The sequence below is a fragment of the Kogia breviceps genome, chromosome 2 (assembly GCF_026419965.1).
Source record: "Kogia breviceps isolate mKogBre1 chromosome 2, mKogBre1 haplotype 1, whole genome shotgun sequence".
In the NCBI taxonomy this organism is placed as follows: Eukaryota; Metazoa; Chordata; class Mammalia; order Artiodactyla; family Physeteridae; genus Kogia; species Kogia breviceps.
The window spans coordinates 92601710-92623827 of NC_081311.1; the positions used below are offsets into that span (position 1 = coordinate 92601710).

At 39.1% G+C, this 22118-nt stretch overlaps 1 protein-coding gene across 1 annotated transcript in view; it reads right to left on the reverse strand.

Annotated features, from left to right (window-relative positions):
- The window catches only part of CNTNAP5 (contactin associated protein family member 5), an 857380-nt gene that overhangs the window by 112933 nt on the left and 722329 nt on the right, over positions 1-22118 (reverse strand). The window contains exons 17-18 of the mRNA XM_059053215.2: positions 21779-21997; positions 4913-5152 (exon numbers count right to left, since the gene is read on the reverse strand). Of these exons, the coding sequence (XP_058909198.2) occupies positions 4913-5152; positions 21779-21997 (459 nt within the window). The remainder of the gene's footprint in view (positions 1-4912; positions 5153-21778; positions 21998-22118) is intronic.

Below are 22118 nucleotides of genomic sequence, written 5' to 3' on the forward strand. Positions count from 1 at the left end.
CATGAAGAATTCCTAAATTTTCCACATTTTACAGACGAGAAAACCAAGGAATCGTGAGGTTGAATTACATAACCAGTGTCACACAGTGTAGACTGTAGATGAACCAGAATCTGAACACAGGCAGGACTGGTACCAGAGTTCTACTACTGCTACGCTAAAATGCTCTGTGATAAAATAGGTCAAATACACAGAAGCAATTTCACCAGATGGAATATATTGCAATCATTAAAACTGATTAATTATATAGGAATGCCTATGAAATGAAATAAAGAAAATTCAGAATATAAAATGGAATGAACAGAATTAGTTACACTAAATGCAAAGAAAAGAGCTACAAGAAAATCAGATCTCCTTTTTAATGGTTGTCTTTGAATGATTAGCTTGGTTTTTTTTCCCTAGATTTCCAGATGTATTTTCAAATAGAATTCCAAATATACTATCTAGAGTTTTTAATTCAAAATATTTAAATGACCGTCATACCTAGACACCTCAGATAGTGGTTGGGGTAGAGGTGGGCTACAGACAAGTACACAGATGGTATTGGAACAACTGGATAGTCACAAGCAAAAGAATAAAGTAGGACCCCTACCTTACACCATATACAGAAATTAACTCAAAATTTATCAAAGACTAAATGTAAGACCTAAAACTACAAAACACTTAGAAGAAAACCTAGACATAACTCTTCATGACATTGGATTAGACAATGGTTTCATAGATGTGACACCAACACACCACCAGCAACAACAAAAAATAAACTGGAATTATAAAAATTAAAAATGTTGTGCTTCAAAAGATATTGTCAAGCAAGTGAAAAGGGGAGAAACATTTTGCAAATCATATATCTATTATGAGAGTTATTGTTCAGAATATAAAAAAATCCTAAAACCAAACAATAAAAAGAAAAATAACCCAGTTTAAAAATGGGCCATAGATTTGAACAGACACGCAAAGAAGATGCACACTTGGCCAATAAGTACATGAAACAGTGTTTGACATTATCAGTAATTAAAAACTGCAAGATTTGAACAGACACGCAAAGAAGATGCACACTTGGCCAATAAGTACATGAAACAGTGTTTGACATTATCAGTAATTAAAAACTGCAAGTCAAAATTACAATGTGATATTCTTTCACACATTCACAGCAGAATGTGTCTTATGGAAAAGATAGTAACAAGTGTTGGTGAAGATGTGGAGAAATTGGAATGTTCATACACGGCTGGTAAGAATGTAAAATGGAGAGGTTACTTTGAAAACAGTTCCTCAGAAAGTTAGACAAGGGCCTCTCTGGTGGCGCAGTGGTTGAGAGTCTGCCTGCCAATGCAGGGGACACGGGTTCGTGCCCCAGTCCGGGAGGACCCCACATGCCGCGCAGTGGCTGGGCCCGTGAGCCATGGCCACTGAGCTTGCGCGTCCGGAGCCTGTGCTCTGCAATGGGAGAGGCCGCAGCAGTAAGAGGCCCGCGTACCGCAAAAAAAAAAAAAAAAAAAAAAAAAAAAAAAAAAAAAGTTAGACAACATGTAATTACTATACGACTCAGCAATTCCATCTGTAGGTGTATACCCAAGGGAACATAAAACATAAGTTGATACAAAAAATGTACCTGAGTGTGAATAGCAGCATTATTCATAATAGCCAAAATAAATGGAAACATCCATGTCCATCGCCTAATGATTGGATAAACAAAACGTGGCACATCCACACAATGGAATACTCTTTTGGAAATAAAAGGAAGTAAAGCACTGAAAACTCCACAGCGTAGATGAACCTTGAAAACATTATGCTGAGTGAAAGAAACCAGGCACAAAAAGGCCACTTACTGTATGATTCTATATATATTTTTTGAAATATCCAGAATAGGCAATTCCTAGTTGACAGAAAGTTAGATGAATGGTTTCCAGGGACTGGGAGAAAGGTGAATAGCTCCTAAGGGGTATGAGATTTCTTTTAGGGATGAGGAAAACATTCTAATATTATGGAGTGGTGATGGATGGTCATGCAACTTTGTGAATATAGTAAAAACCCCTGAATTGTACTGTTGAAAAGGGTGAATTTGGGGTATGTAAATTACATCCAAAAATTAAAAAAAGAGAAACACATACATAAAACAATAACAAAAAACCCCCTACATATTTGAATCCTATTAACACATTCCTCTACAGGATGAAATTAGGGTCAAAAATGGGAAAAACGAATCAAAAAATGCTGGATGGACCTCCAGCTCTGACATTTATTAGCAGTCACTAAACCAGCGTGATGGTCAGTATTTTTACATGTTAAATGCAAATATTGCTTCTTCCCTCCATAAGGAATAAATGTTGCAGTCAATAACTGCTAGCTAGTTTGTGATTACCACTCCTTTGTACCACACTCAGAAACAGAAAATGGGTCAATAGACAGTGGTTCTAGCCCAGTCATTGGTCATGGACAAATGTCCTTAATTCTACACCAGATATTTCCAGGATTGGCAGCCCCTAAAATACACATGCCATGGAAAGTTAACATAAAAGACTCCCCTAACAGAGAACAGCTTTATCCAGGACCATCTTGGAGCTAAGGGCTCCCATTTGAGTCCCAAGCCACACTTCTCAGAGCCAACTGGCATTGCTCAGATGCTTTTAAAAGGTTCATCTCACATACTTTGCACCTGCTGAATATAAAGGGAATAATTTCCTTAGATTTATGAGATGGGGGAAAAGTTCACAGTGAAATATGAAGGAAGCTGAAAAGGCTAAGCAAATATCTGTCAAACTAAAACATAGGGAGAGAGCACAGCAGATTATGTCAAGAAACACAGTCAAAAGATGCAGTGGCATGGGCAGAAGATAATGAATAGGAATTGTTTCAGAGAAAGGAACCAATGGGAAATTAGGCTAAATTTAGAGCAATATGATCTACGAGACGTTTGATTAATGTCTCTGGAGAAATACAGAGAGGTCTACTGTTTTTATTTTTTTTCCCGAAGAGACACTAGGTATAGATCTTGTAAAATAATGCTAGTATATTTTAGGGACTGGGTTTGGTGGTGTTTATTTTGCATTTGCTTCTTCTACTCTGTGGGGCCAGTCTAAGGGTGGCATTCAAAATTTCAGGGGAAGTTATTCCAGAGACTTCCACCAGTGTGCAAATGCAGGAGCAGTTTGTTTTATCTCACAGGAAGAGTCTACTGCGGTGGGGTCTCTTTTATTTTGAACTCCTATGTAGGACCGACATTCTGTTGGCCCTATAATTTCTACCATTTTCTCCTGAGGAGCTCAATGCTTCCCAGCAATAACAAGCAAGTAATTCAAACTAATTGGGGAGGGGGCTTCCCTGGTGGCGCAGTGGTTGAGAATCTGCCTGCCGATGCAGGGAACACGGATTCGAGCCCTGGTCCGGGAAGATCCCACGTGCCGCAGAGCAACTAGGCCCGTGAGCCACAATTACTGAGCCTGCGCGTCTGGAGCCTGTGCCCCACAACAAGAGAGGCCGCGATGGTGAGAGTCCCGCGCACCGCGGTGAAGAGTGGCCCCCGCTCGCCACAACTAGAGAAAGCCCTCGCACAGAAACGAAGACCCAACACAGCAAAAATAAATAAATTAATTAATAAAGTCCTATCCCCAACATCTTCTTAAAAAAAAAAAAAACCAAAAACTAATTGGGGAGGAGGCCAGTGTCAATGAATGAAGAGCTTAAATTATGGTCCTTTAAAGAGAACACTGGGTGCTTTTTCCCCTGCTGTCTTTAAGTTCCAAGAGTAAGTTGAACTAAAATAAAGCATTGTTTGTTAAGGGTGCGTGAAAAATGTGTTTTAATGAACTGACAAGAATTATTTGTAATTGCCATCATTGTCTGTATGTAAATGGTGTTTCAAAGTGATTAAAACATTTTATTTTAATAGTTTAAATGCTTCTCTTGAAATATTGTTTACATTCTTGGTCAACAAACTTTTTTTCCATTAATAAAATAAACTTTAAAAGATTCTGCAAAGATTGATAGTAAACCAAATCTTTTGTCCTTCTAGTTGAAAGATACTAAGTATGGATACTAAATAATGAATTTTTATAGTTTGTAGTTAGTTTTAATTGATCCAGAGAATTTACACCATAACCATCATTCCTTGTTTAAGGTGTATATCCAACATATTTAGTTTTTATCAGTGAAATGAATTCGTAAGATTAGGAGGGTGTGTGGAAAGGCACTGGGGCAGGGATTTTTTTTCTTTTTTCTTTTTTTTTTTTTTTTTTGCCACACGGCACAGCATGTGGGATCTTAGTTCCCTGACCAGGGATGGAACGTGTGCCCCCTGCGTTGGAAGTGTGGAGTCTTAACCACTGGACCCCCAGGGAAATCCCTGGGGCAGGGATTTTGACTCCTGTGCTCTATTCTCAGCCCCCTGAGGAACTAAATGTGAATCTTCGGGCAAGACTTTTAAAGCCTCAGACCCCCACTCATGTCATCTGCAGAACAGGGAGATTTTACTAAATACGTGATGTGGATTTTACTAACTCACCTACATTCTCCGTATTGTAAAATGATTTACAATGGCTTCAAGGTCTCTAAGGGTTTTCCAGGGCTAGAGTCTATGATTCTTTGATCACATTTGTGGATGGAGACATTGTAAATGGAAAGGTTAGTACAACAGAAATGACAGTCCCCCTCTCCGGGGCTCAAGTGGCTCTAGGCCACGTCAAGCGTGTTTTCCTGTCCCTATCCATCCAGTTCAACTGGACTGCCAGTATCAACACACAAGAAGAATGAGTATGCGTAATTATGTTAAGGAGCTATGCAGAGTCTCTAAAGAGAGGGAAATTGAGGAAGAGTGAATGATTGTATGAGGACTATCTAGGGCATGGGTTTCCTGTGACTTCACTACCACCTGTAGGCACTAAAGCACAGGACATGGGGAAAACATAAGTTTCTATTGTACCTTTTCTGCAAAAGGGCCCTTCGTACGGCGAACTCGTGCAGTCGCAGAAGTATCCATTGTGCTTCTCCACACACCTGCCCCCATTGTGGCAGATGTGGCCGTAACTGCTGCAATGGCCCGGGCATCCAGGCCGGACTCCAGACGTGACCTTTGCCCTCTCCTCCAGGTCCAGTTTCTGCCCATTCAAGTGTAAGGAGCGTATGCATCCTAGGAAGCCTTTCTGTCTTGATGATGTTCCCCCTGTGCGGTGAAAAATAAAAGGAAAAAATATATAAGGTACAGGGTTCACATTTTTGAGGTTTAATATCAGCACTGGTGATAGTTAATTATTGTGCTGTTGGCATCCTGTGTTGGGCTTTTCTACTAGTTTCCGGTGAGAATTAGGAATTCAAAGAACCTGGGGAAAAGGCATGTGTTTCCTGGCTGGAAAATGAACTCCCCCGCTCAAAAAATAAATAAATAAAAGACTGTGATTCGTGTGGAATCCTGTACTGGACATGTTTAAGATACAAAACTTCAGATGGCCCCATTCCTTGAAAATAAAATAAAATGTGCTCTTTGTCTATAGCAGACATTTATCTGAAGGTGAATGCACAGAGTGGGATTGTCCCTCTGGTGAAGTTCGAAGCAAGCTAGGTTAGGTGCACTGAGTTAGAAAAGGCAATGAGTGTTTGTTGTAAAGCTTATGCAGCAGAGTGTCATGTACTATGAAGAGGTGTATGTTAGGACCAGACAGACATGGTGTCAAACTCCATGCCAGTAGCCCATTAGACATAATGACCACTGGATCCCCTAAGCCTCAGCTCCTTGATCTGTAACATAAGAATCAGTCTATTTCATGTGTTCATGGTAAGGCTTAGTAATCATTGGTCTTCACTATCCCTTCTCTTGAGCCCTCAAAATGGCTAGAACTAGTAAGTTGTATATATATACATACTCTTGATTACCCCCAAATTATTATTTAGAAAATAAATTTTTCCTTCTGGAATACGGAATAGAATTGCAACCCAACTTTCTGCTGAGGGTATATCTTGAAGGTTTCAGTGAGATTCACAATGCTTGCTGCAAATTATTTAAGAACAGAGGAGATTCAAAGTGACAGTGTTTCGTTACTGTTGGAAACCTAGAATCCTACCAACCTAAATCAGAGGATATTAGAAAAATGTGTAAGGAGAGACAACACGCCAAGAAATAAGCCAAATTCCAACACCATATTGATTTGGTGTTGGGAATTCTGGGAGCTCCCAGAGAAGACACAGGGCCAGCCTGCCCTTACAAAACACAAATTCTAATCGAAATAAAATGCTTTGGCCTCAAGTCCATTCAAGTGGATAAATGGAGGACACACTCAAGTCTTCAAGGTCTACAGAGTATCCTAATGGAAAGGAGAAGGTGTTAGAAAACAAGGGCAGCCAATATTATGACACAGTATGAGTGTGTTTCGTGTTTGGTAATTGCAGTCATTGTTGCTTTTGTTGTGGTCATACATTTACAAAGCTTGGTGTCAGTTTATTTATCTTTGTAAAAATAAAATACAGTGTGTGTGCATGGAAAAAATAAATAAATAATAAAAATAGTAAAAAAAAGAAAACAAGGGGAGTACTGATGTGTCATTTGTTTACTGTACATATCTCTCATTTCTGAGCCTCATTTATGTGTAATACCTCATGCTACAATTTTATTAAAACTTGGTCTTGCAAATGACCAGATAAAAATATATTCCCATCAATGTGGATACAAATGTGAATTCCAGATGTGTTATCTCTGACCGGGAATATCATGTTAAACAAGAAACAAAGCTGTAAGTTAAATAAATGAAATTGTAATGCAAAAAAAAATAATAATAATAATAATAATTCTGGTACATCAGCCTGGCAGGGTGGACAAGATAATAATTAGCAATACGGTTAGAAGTAGAGAGAATTCTGTCTTCTCTGAATCACACCAGGTCATCAGACCCATAAATATATGTATGGTAGTCACTGGCTGCCTCTAAAAGACTGAAACAAAATGTTTTTAAAGAATTATTCTAGTCTCTTATTCTGAAGGAGTGATAAAGCTCCACTCTATTTTCAGTTCGGGAAAGTGATACCCAAGCAGGCCAGAAGGTCAAACCCACATTGCTTTCTCCTGTCTGTCTCAATTTTAGTGAGTAAATCTCCTTTTAACTACAAGATAAATCAATTATAAATACAAGCAGATTATAGGGAAAGGTTCATTATTTCTTTCCTAGAGATGGTGTGGAATAAAGAGAGGAGGATTTATGCAGTCAAATGTTTTGTTTTATTTTCCCCTTTATTTTGTAGTCACTCCCTGTGGTGGATTAGAATAACTCTTCATAAATCTTGTTAGTGGCATTTTTCTTCTAAGCGGAGGTGGAGAATGCAAGATCTATTGCACATCTGCTTGCATGTGACTTAGTCAACACGTTTATAAATGGAGAAGTAGCTGGGGTGGTTTTTCTGGCAGAAATACACTCCTTGATGTTTGAGACATATAGAGTATGGTGAGAATGACCCCAAACAAGGGGATCCTTTCAATCCTAGATTCTGATAAAACACAATGACACAAAGAACATGAACCAAATTGCGCGATGAACTAAATTTCCATTTTTGCCTGACTGCTTTTTATTCTTTTTATTCTTTAGAGGTTAGGCTCTCCTTTCTTCACGGAGAGGTAATATTGTAGACCAAGAATAGAATGCTTCTAGAAAGATGCTCCCCCCCCACACCCAATCCAGTGGTTAGCACTCTACATTTTCTGACATGACCTACTATGCATTATGTTGATGGAGGTGAGACTCTTCCCTGAAACTTGAATACTGTACAGAAAGGCAGCCCCAATCTTCCTTCCCCTTTCTCACTCACAGCCCTTTGCCCTCAACTCTGTCCTATAGATATGCCCTCCCAGGTATCTCCGAACCAGTCTGCTTTTTCCCACACCAAGAGCCAGGTCTTGAATCCCTCTTACCCCACTTGAATCCCTTAAACTGAAACAGGCTGGGACCTGGGACCTAGGACCCTTTGCTGCAGTACTTGCACCTGGACAAACATCTCCGCAAGCAACAGATGCAAAGACACTATGAGGGACTAAAAATAACGGCATGCATGTGCAGCTGGGGCAAATTCTGGACAAGAAGATACAAAAAGCCCAAAGAGCCCAACTGCCACTTCTGAAAGCTGGGAGCAAAAGCAGGGTGCTGCACATGCCCCCTGCATACAGCACCACTGAAGGGTGGGCAAACCACCCAAGTCCCAGTAAAGCCTTGCCTGAATTTCTTGTGTGGCCTCTATAGTCAATTTCTATTGATCGGTGCAGGCCAAGAACCCTGGTCGGTATCAGCACCACCTTCTAACGGACCTTACTACCCTCAGTCTTGGTCCTTCCACAGACTCACCACTTTGCAAACAGAGAGACCAACCAGATGTGAAAATTTGATCCTGCTAGTCCTGTTTAATGCCCTTCAGAGACAAGTCATCACCCTGAGGTTCAAGCTCAAATCCTTAGCCTAGGTGGTACTGCATAGATCTGGCCTCTGCTTGCCTCTTCATCCCCTCCTCCTGCACTCACGGCCCTGACTTCAGTGCACCAGGCTTTCCGAACTACAGTGTCTCCCCACTGCCCATGGTCTCTCTCAGCTTCGGACCTCCTCCTGTCCCGTGTATTTATATGGTGTACTATGTACATCTTCCCCCTTACTCTCCACTGCTCACTCTAGACCATCCCTGCAATCACAAACACACACACTGGCACTCACACACATGCGTCCCTTCATCAATATTTCTGCCTACCCAGGATTTATTTTAATTAGTTGCCAATGTTTTTAAAACATGAACTATTTGAAATCTAAAGAAAATGATGATACAAATGAACTTATTTACAAAACAGAAATAGACCCACAGACACAGAACACACTTATGGTTACCAAAGGGGTGGTGGGGGGAGGAATAAATTAGAAGTTTGGGATTGACATGTACACACTACTATATATAAAACAGATAAACAACAAGGACCTACTGTATAGCACAGGGAACGCTACTCAATGTTTCATAATTATGTCTAAGGGAAAAGAATCTGAAAAAAAGTATATATAGATAACTGAATCACTTTGCTGTACACCTGAAACTAGCACAACATTGTAAATCAACTACACTTCAATTTTTAAAAAAAAAAAGACCACGCCCTTATGTTAGCACTGGGCTTGGCACAGAGTTAATTAATTAATTAATTTAATTAAATAGAACATGAACTTTTTAAAAACTTCTAGTAAGTCATTCATTGAAAAATCAGAAAACCGGTTAACAATAAAGCTGCTTTCCTGCATGACAAAGCCCAGCTGCACTGGGAGCAGTTCCTGTAAGACAGGACATGCCCTGTCTACTTGGCCACTTTCCCCACCAGGACCACTTCATTCATTTAGACTGCTTTCCTGACCCTTGCAGGTATTTGAATTTCCAGCTAATGCTCTAATATATTTTTATCTCCTTCTTGCCTAGAGTTTAATATAAACTTGGAAAAAGAACAAAAATAAACGCAGCATTATCCTTAAAGCAGATGAAAGTCATGTTTGGGAATCTTGTACTTAATCTGCAAGCTGTTTAAGAATCTGAACAATGCTTCTAATTCTCTAAAAAAAAAAAAACCAAAAATTAAACATATTTGCTGTATGCTAGAAATTTATAATTAACTCATTCAATACTCAGTGGGAAACAAGTTCTTCTTCATATTATTAACATTACATAGTTGAGGAAACTTAGTGTCAGAGAGATTGTTTTGGTCAAAGTCAAGAATCAAATTGATTTTACGTGGCAGAGCCAGAAGTCTTACTGGGATCTCTTGACCTTCAAAGCCTGAATACCTTCAAAGCCCTAAAATCCTAAAATGAGATATTTCATTAGACAAGTTTGAAATGGAGCAAGATCCTATGGTCCTGCCTGCCCCCATATTCTCTGCCTGCCTCTTGCCTGTAGAAAAATTCAGGCAAAGAATAAATTTAATCAGAGAAGTGAGAAAATGTAGAAGCGAAGGAAAACAGTCAAACAGGACAAAATAATAATCGTTTAGTCATTAAGCAAAGTCAAGGACCTTTAGTTCCTCTTCAAGGGCTACGGATAATATTCTGAGCCGTATCCTGTGAGATGTTTTGTAGATACTGAAACCCCCACCAGGTGGAAGAAGTTAACTACATGATGACCAGATTGTAGCCATGACATAAGCTGCCACAATTCCAAAAACTTGTGTCAAAGAAATAGGAACAAACAGATCCTGGAACTGAAGATTAGCTGTACTCAAAACAATCAAGATGACACTGATCAGACCACTGCATGACCAATTTCAAGATGATGGTCAGAGCTGACTGTGCTGTTTCTGTATGTAGCCCCTCCCTCTGCCTATAAAACCCTGAAACTCCCCTTTAAAAGCTCTTGCCCACTGATTGTCACTTTGGACATGAGTCTGCCCTCTCCCCTGGTTGCCGGTCTCTGAAATAAAGCAAACTTTCCTTTCCACCAACCTTGCCTCTCGAGTACTGGCTTTCAAGTGGTGAGGAGCCAGACTCTGCTTTCAGTAACAATTTGGGTCAGTACTACAACTAAGTGCTGCTTCTAATTGCTTTTTCTCATCTCTTATGTGGTTTCTCCCACCTAGTAATATACACGTATGCATTTATCTTCTTGGCTTCTGTATCAGTCTTCATGACAACTTAGACCATTAGTTCACCAGCCTAGCTAGAAGCAATTTTGTATGACTCTCTTCTGTTGGCCCTTGGTATCAAGTGTGCTCATTACGATGATGTTTCCTTGGACTGAGTATGAATCAACTCTTAAAAAGGTTGCCATCATCATTCTAAACCTGTCTTAGAAAACCTCCATGTGTCAGCTCGACAAATGCTCATTGCTTCCAGAGAAACATCTCAATTCCTTGGGCCCTCCTTGAACAAGAGCCTCTGCTTTTCTCATATGTGCCTGCAGTCTTGATCATACATGCTCAAACAAAACTCCTTTGCTGAACTCTATTTTTGGAACAACATTGTGCCAGGTTGGGCTTCCATTTCACAAAAATAAGCGTGTCATCATTCTCTCTCTCTTCTTGAATTTGGAGCAGTTGTTTTCTATATGAACTACTTTGCTTAAAGTCAAGAGTCAAGTGAAGTGCAGGTGTATTACCATCTAGATTTCAAATTCTAAAGTGGGAGCAGGTTTAGCATGTATATGCTGAATAAAAAGAAATGCACTAACCAACAGCTATGTTCTGTTTTTATCCTGCCCCTTCAACTGGCAGAATCTTGGTATCAGAAGGAAATCCTAAGTGGAGGCTTTAATTCCAAAACGTAATTTCCTTAAGGATAAAGCATGCATCTGGTTACGTTTTGCCAGATACAGGAATCAATAAACACATACTACGTAATAACGCAGGTGGAACTAACTGGATGTCTACAAAGTAAAATAGTGATAGTAAGAGCCAATTTGAACTAAGAGCTTACTTCTTATCAAGCACCTTTACCCATTGCATTTCCCAGGCATTTTCTGATTTAAACCTTACCACAAATTGTGGTACCCAAACAGAATACCAAGTCTCTTCAGAGAACTGGAAAAGGGTTTGTTGATGATTTAGAATCAGTTAACAACAGATTGAAATTGTTTCCTCGTTTGTTTGGTAGAAATGAATGCTGTGAAAAACTTTTGAAGAAGAATTCAGCCACACTTATTGAGGGCCATTAAAGCATTATTATCATTGGCTTTACCCACATTTTAAAATAAATATTCCAAATGGAGCTGGGGTATGATTATACCCAGAAATATTTAATTTGGCATTATACATAGTCATTACTAATACTTCATTATTTGCACACATAATATAGTTGTATATCTATAATATCCTCCCAAAATAATAATGGCAAATTATTATAATTAAAATGAAAGTATAAGAATGTGGATGGATATAAATATCAACATACCAAATCAATAATGGTCCTATAGTGCAACAATAACCAATTAGACCATGTGATAGCAAGAAAAAAATCCTATTTAACAACAAAAGCAGCCAAACATCTAGAAATTAACTTAAGATCTATGGCTATAAAAAAGAAAGTAATAACAATTTACCTTGGCTCATAAAGAATAAATAAAGAGATGGAACATGTTTCCATATAATTTAGCAATGTATAGTTATTTCCTTTAATGCAATACAATCCCATTCAATAATCCAAGAAAATTTGTAACATTCAAGAAAAATTATTTTCATAGAACATGAAAAGCTAATTCTAAAATCCATAAAGAAGGTGGTTAATAATAGTTAACAGAGTGTTAAGAAAAGGAATCAGGTATGTTTGTGGGGTCAAGGGGAGGGATTGTCCTAATCAATATCTAAATATGTTCTGTACCCAATGTCTGCTGCCTGGGGTAGAGACTGCAATTGTGCTGCCCTGGCAGCTTCTTCCTTTTTGTTATGTAAAATTCATTTCTGATAAACATCAAAATGTACAGTTGTTAAAGTTATGATTATGTATACCTTAATGATTATTAAAGTATTAAGGTATTAAAAATATTAAAAAATATATTTTCTGTAAGTATGATGTTGGCACAGAACCTGGAAAAAAACTATGTAAATAAAACAGAGTGGGAAATTCAGAAACACATTCTTTACACAGAGAGATTTTAAACCTTATAATATATACTGGTGGTCCAAGTAACTAGGTAAAAGAGGAACCATGAAATAAATGGAGATTACAAATAATATTTGGGGAAATAAATAAAATTACAATCCTACTTCAAAACCTTAAACAAATTCCACATGCAATAAAGACATAAAAATGACAACAAACAAAACAATGACATAAAAACTAAAGACATTAGATAAAATATTATATAGCAGTTTAAAATAATATGCTATTTATACTGACATGCTAAGTTTCCCATTGCATATGTTAAGTGAAAAAGCAAATGAAAACAAAAATACAGCAAGCAAACTGTGGTATAATACATAGAAGTATATTGATTAAGTAAATGTTTCCACAAATAATAACATTGTATGGTGTTTCCTAAGGGTAGTTAAATATATGTAACTACTTTGATGCCTGGAAAGTGTCATACTGGGCTAATATTGGTCGTCTCTAAGAAGAGCCCTAAGATTATTATTGAATAATTTTACAGCAAACATGTATTTGTGTACTGACTGTATAATTTAAAATAAATATTTTCATTCATTATGTATATCATGCATAATCCTGCTTATCTTTTTTAGAGGCATTTGAGAAATTATTTATTATTTCAAGTTCCAAAGAAACTCCTTGTTATAGAATTATGTATATCTCTAAAATTCTTTATTAATATATGTGGTATTTGGATATTAGCAAACACCTTTCCCAGAATCAGCATGTTTGTGCCTGTGGGGGTGGGTTGGAGTATGTGTGGGTTTTCTGCAAAGACTGTTTTTTTCCCAAGACTACAGACCCAAAACAAACGTTTGCCTTCTTTTTAGCAGAATGGTGGCAGGGCACAAGGGTTTGCCCATTCAGAGCGCTATATGGATGTCCTATGGAAACCCCCATTTGGTTATTATTTACAATTCAGACGGGGGCGAAGGAAACAAGCAAGCAATTGAATTGTGCCTGTTTCTGTTGCCCACAGAATCGTGGAGCAGTAGGGAACTAGTTCCACCACAGTTCAAGGTGGCTGATGTAGTGGTCCAACTGTCTTGCTAAAGAAGCCTCTGAATTATTGCTTTGCATCTCATTTGGAGATGATGGGGCAGGCATTTGCAGCAACATGGATGGATCTAGAGATGATCATACTAAGTGAAGTCAGCCAGACAGAGAAAGACATATATCGTATGATATCACTTATATGTGGAATCTGAAAAAATGATACAAATGAACTTATTTACAAAACAGAAACAGACTTACAGACATAGGACACAGCCTACGGTTACCAAAGGGGAAATGTGAGGGGGAGGGATGAATTAGGTGTTGGGATTAACATATACACACTACTATATATAAAATAGATAAACAATAAGGACCTACTTTACAGCACAGGGAACTCTACTCAATACTCTGTAATAACCTTTATGGGAAAAGAATCTGAAAAAGAATGGATATATCTATATGTATAGCTGAATCACTTTGCCATACACCTGAAATTAACACAGCATTGGAAACCAACTACACTCTATCATAAAATAAAAATTAAAACAAAACAAAACAAAAACCGTTCTGTCAAATGATTTTTTTTAAAAAAACAAAAAAACGACGATGGGGTAGGAAAGTCTGCCATAATCCTCATCACAGAGTCTGGAATAGTGACAGGAGCCAGTTTGATCAGAGGAGCCCCATCTCCCATCTCGCGAAGATGAGAGCACAGCCATTGCTCACTTTGCTTCCTTCTGCCACTGTTTTTGAAGGTGAAAAATCACTGAGAAAATCACTATCGAAAATAGCCTTAAATCGCCCTCCTTGCAAGAGCAGCTGTATAAGAAATATCATAGGAGCTCCAGGTCTTTTCTAGAGTCAGCGGAGAAGCTACTTGCTTCTTCCAGGCTGGCTGCCAGGCCAAGTCATTGCCCAGATGACAGCAGCTTCAGGATTTCCTGGAAGTTGGGGCCCCTGGAAATCACTCTAATTAGTTTTCTCCGGGGAGGCCCTGCTGAGAACAGAGATTCCCTCAGAAGCTGAACCACAGACCCGTTCAAGGAAATACGTCGATAAAGTAAAAGCCTATAAGCTTTAAGAATTTTCCCTAATAGTCCCACCTGCCCTAGAGTGATTTTATGGTTGAGCTCAGGAGACCCTGAAATACAAAAGGAGCCTACAATTCACTAACGGGATAGTAACAGTGGCAATTCATGGCTAACAGTTCTCACAATCCAGTCTACTAACACTGTCCTGACTTTCTGATGCATGTGTGCAGTAATCACTTTGGGGTTCTTTCTTATTCCAGCTTCTTTTGTGGAAGTGATGGCTGCCGTATGACTAGGGATACGTCATCAAATGTGGGAAGCAACTCTCTCTTATCAGAAAAATTAGCTGAAACTTGGAAACAAAGCAAAAAATGGATGATATTTGTCCAGTGGAGATGCAGATAATTTCTTTCCAGCGTAACAGATAACTCCTAAGATGGCCTGGTGAGCATCGGTTTCATATTTAAATCTACAATTTTATCCTAACTTTTTTCTTGTTAAATTCTCCGTACATATGCCAGCTTTTCAGATGCTCTCTGAACTGATCATGACATCTTAATGGCTTCCTCATTAATTAGAGTGAAATAAAATCTTTGACTCATGTTTATTTTCTATTCACCTGAAACTCATTTTAGCTTTTGGAAGATTAGATTTTAACACATGCTACCAGGATCAGTTAAAATGGTGTTACTTATCATTAGAAAATATGAAACTTATGGAAAGGTCTTAATCGCACAGTGCACAATAACTGGGGCTAATAATAATAATAACATAATAATAAAATACTAAGATATCTACAGAACTTTTGGTCTTTTGTAAACATGATGATTAAAGAGGACTCTGCCGGGTAGATCAAGGGTGGGGTTGCCCATCCTAGTTTGAGAGTCAGGACCATCAAGAGAGTGTGAATCAAAAAATGCAAACTCGACTCTAAGGAAGCAATTGAATTTAAAGGGTGTTTTGGAGAAGAAAGTGGGAGAAAATGAGGCATTCTTTTATGTTTAATTCTTGGGAGGAGTGAAAAATAAATTTCTCTTAAAAAACTACTTTGATTTAAAAACGTGTGTGTGTGTGTGTGTGTGTGTGTGTGTGTGTGTGTATGTGTATACTGCACAATACACCCATGTGACTGTGCCTCAGGTAGGGTTCTCCAGTAAACAGGCTGTGAGATGAAATTAAAGGGGCAGGATATTTTTCAGGGGGAACCACTGGGAACCACACTTTTGAGCCAGAGAGTCAGGAAGCAGAAGTGGGCAAAGGAGTGAGCTCTGGCGCAGGTCTGACAGTCTAGATCAGCCCCACAGAGAGTGCTGGAGCTAGAAAAGCCCATCAGAGATGTGCTTCCTTAGGCCAAAATGGTTGTGCCTTTGTACCCTGGACTCAAGTGATTATTGTCTGTGGACCTCCCTGGAAGGACAGGACCTTGTCCTGAAGAGACGCAGTAGCTGAAGGGGCAGACAGAGGGAGACTGTCTTCCAAGAGCACCCCCAGCAGCAGGCCCTTCTTGAACGGGGTCCTGGGCAGCACATCCTGGAGTCTACGCAGGCTCCTAAGCCTCTCTACACAGGGGCCTGAGACGACCCTCGCCCTTCAGCCTGAGACATGGACGGTGAAGCAGGAAGCTGAAGTAAAACATGGCACCTCTCACCTCTTCTACAAAATTGCCTTCCCCAACTCAAGTGGCTCTGCAGCCAAATCCTTTTCTCTCTGAATCAGAAGAAACTTGGTAACACAATGAGAACAGAGTGTAAATCTGCCAATAACATGTTCAGAGAGTTCTGACTACATCTTCTTGCCAACCATTGTTCTGCTCCAAGGCTTTCTCACCTCCTCCTCTGCGTCATCAGTTTTGTTGCCAGAGCCTTGGAGAAATGGAAACAGGTTATAGGCAGCATTGCAGCATCAGTATGCCAGGCTGGGCCCACTCTTCTTAACTGGAGCTTCCCTGGTTGCCCTGGTTACATCAGCTCAATGGCGCCTTGGCTTTGGAAAAGACACAACAACTTCTCACCTCCCTCAGTTTGGGTCCTTGCACATCCAGAGTGTACTGTTTTATTTTCCAGAAATATCTGGCTTGAATTTCATTTTATAATTATCACCCGAGTTCCACATGAATGGTGCTGTCCTAATGTTTTCTTTCTTTACTGAGTTACAGATTTTGATGACTAGAATAACTAGAATGACTAGAATAACTAGAGTAACTAGAATGACTGCTTCTACTGTTGAGTTTTTGTGTGGTCCAAATCTCAGGGCTTTTCTCCCTGGGCTGCATGAGAACATGATGCCATGTTGTACCTTTCTTCCAAAACAGATAGTAAGCTTTGAGATATGTTTTGTTAAAGGCAGAATTAAAACTTAAAAAAATGGGGCTTCCCTGGTGGCGCAGTGGTTGAGGGCACGGGTTTGTGTCCCGGTCCAGGAGGATCCCACGTGCCGCGGAGCGGCTGGGCCCGTGAGCCATGGCCGCTGAGCCTGCGCGTCCAGAGCCTGTGCTCCGCAACGGGAGAGGCCACAACAGTGAGAGGCCTGCATACCACCACCAAACAAACAAACAAAAACTTTAAAAAGTGAAACTGTACACTCCTTCAATGGCCCATTACCAATCTAATGCGGCCAAGCATAGGATGAAATGAGCTTCAATTAAAGCATAAGAGATTGTAGATAAACATTTCCAAAAGGGTTTTGGAATATTAGGGGGCAGAAAATACTAACATGAGCTATTGGGATGGGTTCATTGTACTCAACTCTCAACATTTTCAAGATGAGACAAAATTTTGTGGAAGGGGTCATTTAATCATTCACTTCTCTGAAAATAAAAAGAACCAGTGTTCTTTCAAAGCACTTTCAAGCTCTAAGAATCTGATTTTGTGGAGCAGAAGTGGTGTTGGGGGAAACAAATGCATCAGGAAGCAGGTGGCTCTTCCTCATTTTTTTTTTTTTTTTTTTTCATTGTGGAAGCATTGAGTGACTGCCACTTGGTAGGTAACAAGGAAGCAAAGCATTCACGGGACTTGGCCGCTAGTGTTCTGAGGTCTCCTAAAACTTCTTAAATGAATCAGGACACTTTCTCTTATTTAACTACTATGGGGAATATCGGAAATCATGTATTAATTTTTTTGCTAAGATGATTCAAGTATACTTGACATATTAGTTAACTTTGAAAAAATAAACTCGTTGGTAAATCAGACCTTAACATCAGAAATGTACAGAATGCTGAAAAGACAATTTCTTTACTTTTTGTTTCACCATTGACATCCTCCATGCACAATGGTTTTATGTAACAAATATGCTGAAAGGTGATTTTCCAGTTCTTCCTGAACATGAAAAGGATGTGTATCTCCTCCTGTACTTTGAGACACAGTACATCTTCCAGACAGGAAACTCTGCTGGCCTGTGTCAGGAAAGCCATCCTTGTGGGGTACTTACAAGTGTAAATATAAGTGACTATTCCACAGAGAGGCTCTAGCAGTTTCTGAAGTGTCAGGGCAGAGAGCAAATGAGACCCACCTTTCCTGGTTTCACTGCTGACCTCGCCTTTGACACGCTTCCCCTGAAAATGGTAATAATAATTCCCAACCAGTGTGGAAGCAGACGCAGCACTGTGGGTAGGGGGGAAATCGCTTCAACTTTAGGATTTACCAAGTCAGCGATATATGTTCCCCAAGGAGTTCTAAGTGGGAGTTACTTCCGTTTATTTTGACACAAATAAAGCAGCTGAGCCAAAAAAAAAAAGAAAAGAAAAAGGGTCCATAAGAGGCCAAAAAGAGAAGAAGAAAGTAAAGCAACACAAAAATGAGACTCACAGGCTCACAGCTTTACAAAATGTCCATTCTATAATTGCAACGTATTTGGAAAGATGGGGTGTCAGATTTGGGGACAAAGAGATATTTTCCTTGCTGTTGCATCCCTATGGGCATGAGGGTAAGGGTGATTGTCATGCTTAATATACAGATGGAGATGGAACATCCTCAAGTTGTAAGGGATCACTTACCAGACTCATCAATTTCATTCTGCAAATAATAAAGACAATGAATCCACTTAAGCTAGTTGTTGTTCTACCAGGGTCCCATGGCCTGCTGGCAGTAGACCTGGAGTTCTTACCCAGATCTCTTCATTTCATTTTCAGCCATAAGTGCTAGTTCTTGGATTTCTCTGGCCTTTTCCTCGTATTGACTTGAAAAGCTAGTAGGGAAAAGCAAAGCGAGGGATGGTACTGCCAAGAGTTTTAAAGCTGAAACTACCCCAAGCTTGCAGTGCGCATTTCAGAAGCTCTGTGCTATGAAGTTTCTCCTACTCTATTCAAGAAATGCGACCAGTGAAATGGCATGGTTGCAGTTGTCCATAACTATCAGGGAAATAAAAGCTTGAAGTTAAAATATTGATTCTGGGAATCCAGCATGCATTGACTCAGGTATCAGCACTTCAACTTGTCACATTCCAATGACAGGGGCACTGCTAAGAGATATATCCATTCTATAAAATTCAACCTGTTTCTGGTACTCGGGAAGCACTCACAAGCACAGCAGCAGTGCCAGTGATTACCATGCTTGAACGCCGCTCTGTTTTGATTGAAAGATCCTTCAGAGGTTAAAGGTATCAGGACAGACATATCCAAATTAATATTTAAGTACTGTCACAACCAATCTATCCCAGTAAAAATAGATAATGAACAAGGACCTACTGTATAGCACAGGGAACTATACTCAATAACCTATGTGGGAAAAGAATCTGAGAAAGAATGTGTATATGTATACGTATATGGAATCCCTTTGTTGTACACCTGAAATTAACATGACATTGTAAATCAAATATACTTTAATTTAAAAAAAAATTTAAAAAGCACACCACAATCATATCTTTTTCTACCTAGCCGATATAAAAATCCAGTGACTCAAATTTTCTGAATGATAGAGAATGCAATTCATCATCATTTTGGCTGCTCTAGCTAAGTAGAGGCCTTTTTTTTTTTAAAACCATTAAATCATCCAAACTGGAAATATTGGGACTTCAATTTTTTTGGCCACCTGACACTTCTAAACAGGTTGAACACTAAACAACAAAATTCAAACCAACAGACTAAACATGCTGCCTCCAACAGCATGTTTTTCATCTTCAAGTACATTAAGACAAATTCAATAAAGCAGAGTACCATCTGAGATGGAGCCTATTGGGAAGAAACATATCAGAAGCAGGTGCTCTGGCTGCAGCTGACCTTGGCTCCAGCTAGAGCAAGGTGTCTCTCCAGACCCATAGACATGCTCTTACTCATTGCATTTGTGATCAGTTAACAGAAACATCTAGAGATAAAAACCTGCAAGGAAACACAGCTGCCTCTTTTCCCTTTCGAATTGGACAAAGTTTGTCACATATTCCCATATTCATATCATTCACATATGATAATTTCATAACTACATGAAATTTGCATGAAGGGATTAAAAAAATTCCATCTTTATATACACCTTTCAGCCAGAAAGATTCATCAGTACTGCCTGAAGATAAATTAAACTTTGGCATGGAATATAATTTATGAAAATTGCAACTACTTGAATTGATTACACCAAAAAAGACATTAAATATTGATGACTAGCAAACTTATTCAGAGCAATAAAATGTGATGTTTAAATAGAATGAAAACATCAATAGAAATTTAAAAAATATATTTTAATACTAAATCATATCACTGATGTAGGTTAATAAGTGAGTACTTTTTCATCATAAAAACATTTTTAATCACTTATATCTTAGCTTCTGATAGATAGGTAAAACATGATAGATGAAGAAAGAAATATGATTCCTGTTGGAAAGAGAGATTACAGATTCTGTTACTTCTTTTCTTTTAGCTGGTGTGTTCTTAGTGACAGATTTCCTCAGAGTTAAAAGTTGCACAAACCCAAACTTAAAGGAAGCAAGTAAGAAACGCCCATTGATTGCTGATGGCATTTCATTACTAGCAGTAAAGCTATGTAGTGTGAGAGTTGGTAAAATAAATACATAAGGAAAGAAAAGTAAATCTGGGTATACTGGCAAATTTTGGAACTAATTTATGCTACTGTTCTAAGCATCTGAACTTCAAGTTTTATGTAAGAGCAGTGTCTTGGTTTTGATAATAATACAATATCCCTAATATTTACAGCTCTATTTTGTCTTTAAAGCTTTATAAGCCCTGCTCGACCTACTTTCAAAAAATCCTTTCTAAACTGTAGCTATAAGGCAGACCTTTCCTACCTGGACTAATGTGGCTAAATTCTCTCTCCCTCTCTCTTTCTGCCTCTTTGTCTCTCTCGCACAGCACACACACACACACACACACACACACACACACACACACACACACACACACACACACACAGAGTGAGCTCTTTGAAAAGAAGTTTCATTGCACAAGTCATCTTTCAATTCCCACAATCTGACAAGGTGCCTGATTTGTTTTAGGTGCTCACTGACTCTTATGGAATGAATGAATGATTCAGTGAATGATGTTTGAGCCTTCCCAGGCCCTACTGCCAGCAGTGGCAGCCAGTTCAGAGGAACAACTTATCTAAAGGTTGATTCTGAGTCTCGTGGTGGAAATGACCAGTGGAGAGACGTCTGCTTAGGGACCAGGGCTGCTTTTCTGTGCAACTTATCAGGCAGCCGCCTAAGTGATGTGATTTCAGGGAGTATCAAAGAAGCTCCTAGTTTAAAAACCAGTAGCCCCCTCCACCACCGTATTACTGATGCCCTAAATCCCTTGGAGATGCTGTAACGTATTTCATTACATGGTTATCAATAATTATCAGGAGTCAGGTATCACTAGGAAGGGTGAATGGTAGCCCACTGACTTAAAGTCAACTTCTAATAAGATTTAAACAGCTGATACATCCTTTTTCTAAGAGTAGGTTTTGATTATAGGGATGAAAAGTAATTGAGGTTCCTGGATATGTGAAGATATAATATGTACAAGGAGAAAAGATACAAATAGAGTTTGAGACCCCTTCAAACTTTGCTAAGTGATGACATAATCTTCCATTGTTGTAGCTAATAAATCTAGTAAGGAAAAATCTGTGAAATTACATTTATAATTATAAATGTCTTATGAAATATTTTAATCATTTCCCAGGTCTAAAATAAAATAGTAATTTTCCTTGGGCCTGGTTCCACGGTGGTCTTGTAGGGTTTTTAGCACACAGGGCACCTTAAGATGTCCCCTACCTACAAACAGCTGGCTGTTGAGCTGTAACCGGAAATGGCCCTCCTCTGAGGTCTCCCTGGTCATCCTTGGGAGGTCGTCCACCTGGAGTGAGGTCTCCTTGAGGTTCCTCTCGGCCCAGACATAATGCCACTGGTTGTCATTCAGAGGAGAAGAGGACTGGACTATGACTTCTATGGGGCCATTCCCAACATCAATGGCAAAAGTGATCTCGGAAGGAGCTGAAACCAAAAAGGAAACAGGTAGAAGGATGAAGGGAGTTGTCAGTGCATTTAGGGCACAAGCATACCCTGAATGAATGATAAAAACGATCGTACATCAACAGCTAGGTAGAGAGGCCTT